Source organism: Manacus candei, unplaced genomic scaffold (assembly GCF_025592945.1).
Source record: "Manacus candei isolate 608988 ecotype Guabito, Panama unplaced genomic scaffold, ASM2559294v1 h1tg000203l, whole genome shotgun sequence".
Lineage (NCBI taxonomy): Eukaryota > Metazoa > Chordata > Aves > Passeriformes > Pipridae > Manacus > Manacus candei.
Window position 1 is genome coordinate 7,501 of NW_026138251.1, and position 7,500 is coordinate 15,000.

General features: G+C 74.1%; 3 protein-coding genes across 12 annotated transcripts in view; all 3 read left to right on the top strand.

Annotated features, from left to right (window-relative positions):
- LOC127464240 (collagen alpha-1(III) chain-like) overlaps positions 1–810 on the top strand; it is a 5,592-nt gene extending 4,782 nt beyond the window's left edge. The window contains exon 5 of the mRNA XM_051774477.1: positions 1–810. This exon is cut by the window's left edge and continues 957 nt beyond it. Coding sequence (XP_051630437.1) covers positions 1–810 — 810 coding nt within the window.
- Positions 811–1,148: 338 nt separating this feature from the next.
- Positions 1,149–3,479, top strand: LOC127464242 (adhesive plaque matrix protein-like). 3 transcript variants are annotated; one of them, XM_051774487.1, is made up of 3 exons: positions 1,149–2,118; positions 2,509–2,586; positions 2,665–3,479. In XM_051774487.1, the coding sequence occupies exons 1-3, from the start codon at positions 1,149–1,151 to the stop codon at positions 3,468–3,470; spliced, it is 1,854 nt and encodes a 617-aa protein (XP_051630447.1). In that variant the 3' UTR covers positions 3,471–3,479. The 3 variants fall into 3 exon arrangements, with proteins under 3 accessions (XP_051630447.1, XP_051630448.1, XP_051630449.1); XM_051774488.1 differs by having other exon boundaries at positions 1,149–1,936; positions 2,405–2,586; XM_051774489.1 differs by lacking the exon at positions 2,509–2,586 and having other exon boundaries at positions 1,149–1,572; positions 2,743–3,479.
- Positions 3,479–7,500, top strand: part of LOC127464241 (basic proline-rich protein-like) — a 47,586-nt gene continuing 43,564 nt past the window's right edge. Inside the window, exons 1-8 of one of the 8 annotated variants that reach the window (XM_051774478.1) lie at positions 3,479–4,174; positions 4,308–4,514; positions 4,787–5,259; positions 5,329–5,461; positions 5,596–5,733; positions 5,803–6,004; positions 6,682–6,888; positions 7,294–7,500. The exon at positions 7,294–7,500 is cut by the window's right edge and continues 69 nt beyond it. In XM_051774478.1, the coding sequence (XP_051630438.1) occupies positions 3,901–4,174; positions 4,308–4,514; positions 4,787–5,259; positions 5,329–5,461; positions 5,596–5,733; positions 5,803–6,004; positions 6,682–6,888; positions 7,294–7,500 (1,841 nt within the window). In that variant the 5' untranslated portion in view covers positions 3,479–3,900. Of the gene's footprint in view, positions 4,175–4,307; positions 4,515–4,786; positions 5,260–5,328; positions 5,462–5,526; positions 6,005–6,276; positions 6,415–6,543; positions 6,889–7,293 lie in introns of all 8 variants that reach the window. The other 7 variants (XM_051774482.1, XM_051774481.1, XM_051774480.1 and 4 more) reach the window with 7 other exon arrangements.

Below are 7,500 nucleotides of genomic sequence, written 5' to 3' on the forward strand. Positions count from 1 at the left end.
CTCCGGGCAACTCTGTCGGGTTCTCGCTCTGCCGGCGCGGCCGCCGGCCACACCCTGGCCGGCTGGCGCCGCCGCCTTCGGCCCGCTGGGCGGGTCCCCGGCTTAGGGCCGAGGAAGGGGGGACGAACAAAAGAGGCGAGGCGCGCCCAGGGAAGCGCCGCCTCGCCCGACAACGGGCAGTCCCGTCACCGAGCCCCTCCGGCAACCGACCGGGCCCAGGCAAGGCCGCACGCCCACCGCCAGTCCCCGGCACGCCGCCGGCACCGCTGCCGCCGTCAGCCGAGGACAGGGCGCCGCCACCCAGGCCCGGACCATCTTCGGGGCTCTCGGGAGGCGGCCGGGCAAAAGAAGCCCACGCGGGCTCCACCCTTCCAGCCCCGGCCGCCAACTGCCCGCAACAATGCCCGCCGCCACCGCACGACGGGCGCCGGCTTAGGGCCGGCGCATGGGAAGGACGAGACGACGCCGCCTCGCCGCCCTCGCACACCACCGCCTTCGCCCGGGGCCCTCGGGGAGCCGGCAGCCGCCACCGGCTCGGGCTGGACGCTGCTGGGCCCCCGCGGGCCCCCCTCGGCCGTCCCAGTCCCGCAACTCCCTTGGCTGCGCTTTCGCGCTCGGCTCTCGTCTTCCTTTCCCGTCATCGGACCCGCCCCAGGAAGCCGGCCGAGTGCCCCGCGGCTTTCTCGCCGGCCTTCCTGCCGCTCGTGGGGTTGGCCGGCCCGTGGCACGCGCCGAAGGCCGCGCTCGGCAGCAGACGCGGAAGAAAAGGGGCCCTCGGAACCCGCGCTGCTAGACAACCCCTGCCCATAGTACGGACAGACGCGTCCTGGCCCGGCCGGGTCGCCAAAGCGGCTCGAGGCTCCTCAGCGGGGAGGCGCGCGAGAGCAGGCCGCCTCTCACCTCGACCTAACTGGAGGCGGCGCCCGACAGCGACCCCTTGGCCGACTTCCGGGGCCGGCCGCGACAACACGTCTACCCCGAAAATGCCGCCAGGCGCCTAAGTCCCGCCGGAGCCGGGTAGACCTGGTGGCCCGGAGCCGGGACGCCGGCGGGGCGCAGGCCGGCGTCTGCGGCCGCGGCGGCCGGATCGGCCGGTCCCGGAACCGGGTAGACCTGATGCTCGCCAGCCCCGGAACCGGGTAGACCTGATGCTCGCCAGCATCCGGCGGGGCACGAGGCCGCTCGGCCCCGCTCGAGTGGGGAAACGGGTCGACCCCAAAAACCGGGACAACAGGTCTACCCGCCGAGCACGGACAACAGGTCTACCCGCCGGGCTCGGACACCAGGTCTACCCGCCGGGCTCGGACAAAAGGTCTACCCGCCGGGTCCCGACAAAAGGTCTACCCGCCGGGCTCGGACACCAGGTCTACCCGCCCGACTCGGACACCAGGTCTACCCGCACGGCACGGAACACCGGTCTACCCGCCGGGCTCGGACAGCAGGTCTACCCACCGGGTTCGGACAACAGGTCTACCCGCACGGCACGGAACACCGGTCTACCCGCCGGGTTCGGACACCAGGCCTACCCGCCCGAGTCGGACACCAGGTCTACCCGCACGGCACGGACAACACGTCTACCCGCCGGGTTTAGGCAACAGGTCTACCCACCCGGCTCGCGCACAGGGTCTACCCGCCCGACTCGGACACCAGGTCTACCCGCCCAGCATGGACAACAGGTCTACCCGCCGGGCTCGGGCACCAGGTCTACCCGCCCGGCTCGGACACCAGGTCTACCCGCCGAGCTCGGACAACAGGTCTTCCCACCGGGCTCGGACACCAGGTCTACCCGCCGGGCTCGGACAAAAGGTCTACCCGCCCGGTTCGGACACCAGGTCTACCCGCCGGGCTCGGACAAAAGGTCTACCCGCCCGGTTCGGACACCAGGTCTACCCGCCGGGCTCGGACACCAGGTCTACCCGCCCAGCATGGACACCAGGTCTACCCGCCGGGCTCGGACACCAGGTCTACCCGCCCGACTCGGACACCAGCTCTACCCGCCGGGCACGGACAACAGGTCTACCCGCCGGGCTCGGACAAAAGGTCTACCCGCCGGGCTCGGACAAAAGGTCTACCCGCCCGACTCGGACACCAGGTCTACCCGCCCAGCATGGACAACAGGTCTACCCGCCGGGCTCGGACACCAGGTCTACCCGCCCGGCTCGGACAACAGGTCTACCCGCCGAGCTCGGACAAAAGGTCTACCCGCCCAGCTCGGACAACAGGTCTACCCGCCGGGCTCGGACAAAAGGTCTACCCGCCGGGCTCGGACACCAGGTCTACCCGCCCGGCTCGGACACCAGGTCTACCCGCCGAGCTCGGACAACAGGTCTTCCCGCCGGGCTCGGACACCAGGTCTACCCGCCGGGCTCGGACAAAAGGTCTACCCGCCCGGTTCGGACACCAGGTCTACCCGCCGGGCTCGGACAAAAGGTCTACCCGCCCGGTTCGGACACCAGGTCTACCCGCCGGGCTCGGACACCAGGTCTACCCGCCCAGCATGGACACCAGGTCTACCCGCCGGGCTCGGACACCAGGTCTACCCGCCCGACTCGGACACCAGCTCTACCCGCCGGGCACGGACAACAGGTCTACCCGCCGGGCTCGGACAAAAGGTCTACCCGCCCGACTCGGACACCAGGTCTACCCGCCCGGCTCGGACAACAGGTCTACCCGCCGAGCTCGGACAAAAGGTCTACCCGCCCAGCTCGGACAACAGGTCTACCCGCCGGGCTCGGACAAAAGGTCTACCCGCCGGGCTCGGACACCAGGTCTACCCGCCGGGCTCGGACACCAGGTCTACCCGCCGGGCTCGGACAAAAGGTCTACCCGCCCAGCTCGGACACCAGGTCTACCAGCCCGACTCGGACACCAGGTCTACCCGCCGGGCACGGACAACAGGTCTACCCGCCGGGCTCGGACAAAAGGTCTACCCGCCGGAGTCGGACACCACGTCTACCCGTCGGGCTCGGAACGCAACTCTACCCGCCGGCACCCCCGCCGCCGAGCCCAGTCGGCCGCCGCCCTGCCACCTTAAGAGAGTCCCAGCTACTCCCCCTTTTTACCCACGCCGCAGACAACGCCCTTTCTTTCCCACTCGGAGCCCCGGGCAGAAACGGTGGCGCCTCGGCGTCCGCCGAGGGCCTCGGCTAAGCGCTTGGAACCCGCTCGAGCCGCCCGACTCGGAGAGCGCGTCGAGCCGACGAGCCCGGAAAACAGGTCTACCCGCTGCCCCGGGACACCGGCTCTACCCGCCGGCTTCGGACGAGGGCTCTACCCGCTGGGCACGGACGGCGACTCTACCCGCTGCGCACCTCTGCGGCCGAGCCGAGGCGGCGGCAGCCCTGCCACCCAGGCAGAGGCCCAGTTACTCCCCCCGTTTCCCCGCCCCGCAGAGAACGTCTCTTCTTTCACCCTCGGGGCAGGGGAAAGGCTGCTACGCTCGGAGCGCCGGGCAGAAACCGCAGCGCTAAGCCCCGAGACCGGCTCTAGCCGCTAGGCTCGGACACCGGCTCTTCCCGGCGGCGCCGAGGCGGCCGAGCCCGGTCGGCCGCAGCCGCGCCGCCTAAAGAGAATCCCAGTTACTCCCCCCGCTTCCCCGCCCCGCAGAGAGCGTCTCTTCTTTCACCCTCGGGGCAGGGGAAAGGCTGCTACGCTCGGAGCGCCGGCCAGAAACCGCAGCGCTAAGCCCCGAGACCGGCTCTAGCCGCTAGGCTCGGACACCGGCTCTTCCCGGCGGCGCCGAGGCGGCCGAGCCCGGTCGGCCGCAGCCGCGCCGCCTAAAGAGAGTCCCAGTTACTCCCCCCGCTTCCCCGCCCCGCAGAGAACGTCTCTTCTTTCACCCTCGGGGCAGGGGAAAGCCTTTACGCCGGAGAGCAAGTCTGCCGCAAAGGGCCACGGGAGATGGAGTCTCCGCAACAAGACCCCCGAGAGAGTACTCGACGGAGCATGCCCGCTGGAAGGACTCGCAAAGAACTGTGGGAAATCCGGGAGGTCAGGGCGGGGTCGGAAGGGCACGCCGGCGCGCCAATCGACGGATTTAGCGGCTGCACGCCGTCCGCTCGATCCGCGAATTCGGTGCCACGCTCCGAGCACCGGCCGCAAACAGGTCTACCCGCCGCCGGGCCGGGCCGGGCGGCGGCGCTCCGGCTCCAAGTCCGCTCGCCGGCGGGAACAGGTCTACCCGCCACCGGGCCGAGCCGGGCGGCGGCGCCCCGGTTCCAAGTCCGCTCGCCGACGGGAACAGGTCTACCCACCACCGGGCCGGACGGCGGCGCCCCGGCTCCAAGTCCGCTCGCCGGCGGGAACAGGTCTACCCGCCACCGGGCCGAGCCGGGCGGCGGCGCTCCGGCTCCAAGTCCGCTCGTCGGCGGGAACAGGTCTACCCGCCACCGGGCCGGGCCGGGCGGCGGCGCCGCGGCTCCAAGTCCGCTCGCCGACGCGAACAGGTCTACCCGCTTCCGGGCCGAGCCGGGCGGCGGCGCTCCGGCTCCAAGTCCGCTCGCCGACGGGAACAGGTCTACCCGCTTCCGGGCCGAGCCGGGCGGCGGCGCCCCGGCTTAAAGTCCGCTCGCCGACGGGAACAGGTCTACCTGCCACCGGACCAGGCCGGCGGCGCCCCGGCTCCAAGTCCGCTCGACGGCGGGAACAGGTCTACCCGCCACCGGGCCGGGCCGGGCGGCGGCGCCGCGGCTCCAAGTCCGCTCGACGGCGGGAACAGGTCTACCCGCCACCGGGCCGGGCCGGGCGGCGGCGCCACGGTTCCAAGTCCGCTCGCCGACGGGAACAGGTCTACCCGCTTCCGGGCCGAGCCGGGCGGCGGCGCCCCGGCTCCAAGTCCGCTCGCCGACGCGAACAGGTCTACCCGCTTCCGGGCCGAGCCGGGCGGCGGCGCTCCGGCTCCAAGTCCGCTCGCCGACGCGAACAGGTCTACCCGCTTCCGGGCCGAGCCGGGCGGCGGCGCTCCGGCTCCAAGTCCGCTCGCCGACGCGAACAGGTCTACCCGCCACCGGGCCGGGCCGGGCGGCGGCGCCGCGGCTCCAAGTCCGCTCGACGGCGGGAACAGGTCTACCCGCCACCGGGCCGGGCCGGACGGCGGCGCCCCGGTTCCAAGTCCGCTCGCCGACGGGAACAGGTCTACCCACCACCGGGCCGGACGGCGGCGCCCCGGCTCCAAGTCCGCTCGCCGGCGGGAACAGGTCTACCCGCCACCGGGCCGGACGGCGGCGCCCCGGTTCCAAGTCCGCTCGCCGACGGGAACAGGTCTACCCGCTACCGGGCCGAGCCGGGCGGCGGTGCTCCGGCTCCAAGTCCGCTCGCCGACGCGAACAGGTCTACCCGCTTCCGGGCCGAGCCGGGCGGCGGCGCTCCGGCTCCAAGTCCGCTCGCCGACGGGAACAGGTCTACCCACCACCGGGCAGGACGGCGGCGCCCCGGCTTAAAGTCCGCTCGCCGACGGGAACAGGTCTACCTGCCACCGGACCAGGCCGGCGGCGCCCCGGCTCCAAGTCCGCTCGACGGCGGGAACAGGTCTACCCGCCACCGGGCCGGGCCGGGCGGCGGCGCCCCGGCTCCAAGTCCGCTCGCCGGCGGGAACAGGTCTACCCGCCACCGGGCCGAGCCGGGCGGCGGCGCTCCGGCTCCAAGTCCGCTCGTCGGCGGGAACAGGTCTACCCGCCACCGGGCCGGGCCGGGCGGCGGCGCCGCGGCTCCAAGTCCGCTCGCCGACGCGAACAGGTCTACCCGCTTCCGGGCCGAGCCGGGCGGCGGCGCTCCGGCTCCAAGTCCGCTCGCCGACGGGAACAGGTCTACCCGCTTCCGGGCCGAGCCGGGCGGCGGCGCCCCGGCTCCAAGTCCGCTCGCCGACGCGAACAGGTCTACCCGCTTCCGGGCCGAGCCGGGCGGCGGCGCTCCGGCTCCAAGTGCGCTCGCCGACGGGAACAGGTCTACCCACCACCGGGCCGGGTGGCGGCGCTCCGGCTCCAAGTCCGCTCGCCGGCGGGAACAGGTCTACCCGCCACCGGACCAGGCCGGCGGCGCCCCGGCTCCAAGTCCGCTCGACGGCGGGAACAGGTCTACCCGCCACCGGGCCGGGCCGGGCGGCGGCGCCGCGGCTCCAAGTCCGCTCGACGGCGGGAACAGGTCTACCCGCCACCGGGCCGGGCCGGGCGGCGGCGCCACGGTTCCAAGTCCGCTCGCCGACGGGAACAGGTCTAGCCGCTTCCGGGCCGAGCCGGGCGGCGGCGCCCCGGCTCCAAGTCCGCTCGCCGACGCGAACAGGTCTACCCGCTTCCGGGCCGAGCCGGGCGGCGGCGCTCCGGCTCCAAGTCCGCTCGCCGACGCGAACAGGTCTACCCGCTTCCGGGCCGAGCCGGGCGGCGGCGCTCCGGCTCCAAGTCCGCTCGCCGACGGGAACAGGTCTACCCACCACCGGGCAGGACGGCGGCGCCCCGGCTTAAAGTCCGCTCGCCGACGGGAACAGGTCTACCTGCCACCGGACCAGGCCGGCGGCGCCCCGGCTCCAAGTCCGCTCGACGGCGGGAACAGGTCTACCCGCCACCGGGCCGGGCCGGGCGGCGGCGCCCCGGCTCCAAGTCCGCTCGCCGGCGGGAACAGGTCTACCCGCCACCGGGCCGAGCCGGGCGGCGGCGCTCCGGCTCCAAGTCCGCTCGTCGGCGGGAACAGGTCTACCCGCCACCGGGCCGGGCCGGGCGGCGGCGCCGCGGCTCCAAGTCCGCTCGCCGACGCGAACAGGTCTACCCGCTTCCGGGCCGAGCCGGGCGGCGGCGCTCCGGCTCCAAGTCCGCTCGCCGACGGGAACAGGTCTACCCGCTTCCGGGCCGAGCCGGGCGGCGGCGCCCCGGCTCCAAGTCCGCTCGCCGACGCGAACAGGTCTACCCGCTTCCGGGCCGAGCCGGGCGGCGGCGCTCCGGCTCCAAGTGCGCTCGCCGACGGGAACAGGTCTACCCACCACCGGGCCGGGTGGCGGCGCTCCGGCTCCAAGTCCGCTCGCCGGCGGGAACAGGTCTACCCGCCACCGGACCAGGCCGGCGGCGCCCCGGCTCCAAGTCCGCTCGACGGCGGGAACAGGTCTACCCGCCACCGGGCCGGGCCGGGCGGCGGCGCCGCGGCTCCAAGTCCGCTCGACGGCGGGAACAGGTCTACCCGCCACCGGGCCGGGCCGGGCGGCGGCGCCACGGTTCCAAGTCCGCTCGCCGACGGGAACAGGTCTAGCCGCTTCCGGGCCGAGCCGGGCGGCGGCGCCCCGGCTCCAAGTCCGCTCGCCGACGCGAACAGGTCTACCCGCTTCCGGGCCGAGCCGGGCGGCGGCGCTCCGGCTCCAAGTCCGCTCGCCGACGCGAACAGGTCTACCCGCTTCCGGGCCGAGCCGGGCGGCGGCGCTCCGGCTCCAAGTCCGCTCGCCGACGCGAACAGGTCTACCCGCCACCGGGCCGGGCCGGGCGGCGGCGCCGCGGCTCCAAGTCCGCTCGACGGCGGGAACAG

Excerpts from the sequence above, each read along its gene's own strand:
- LOC127464242 (XM_051774487.1), top strand. The coding sequence starts at position 1,149 with ATGCTCGCCAGCATCCGGCGGGGCACGAGGCCGCTCGGCCCCGCTCGA. Across the intron at positions 2,119-2,508 it reads CCGCCCAGCATGGACAACAG|GTCTACCCGCCGGGCTCGGA; the intron begins GTCTACCCGCCG and ends CATGGACACCAG. Across the intron at positions 2,587-2,664 it reads CCGCCGGGCACGGACAACAG|GTCTACCCGCCGAGCTCGGA; the intron begins GTCTACCCGCCG and ends CTCGGACAACAG.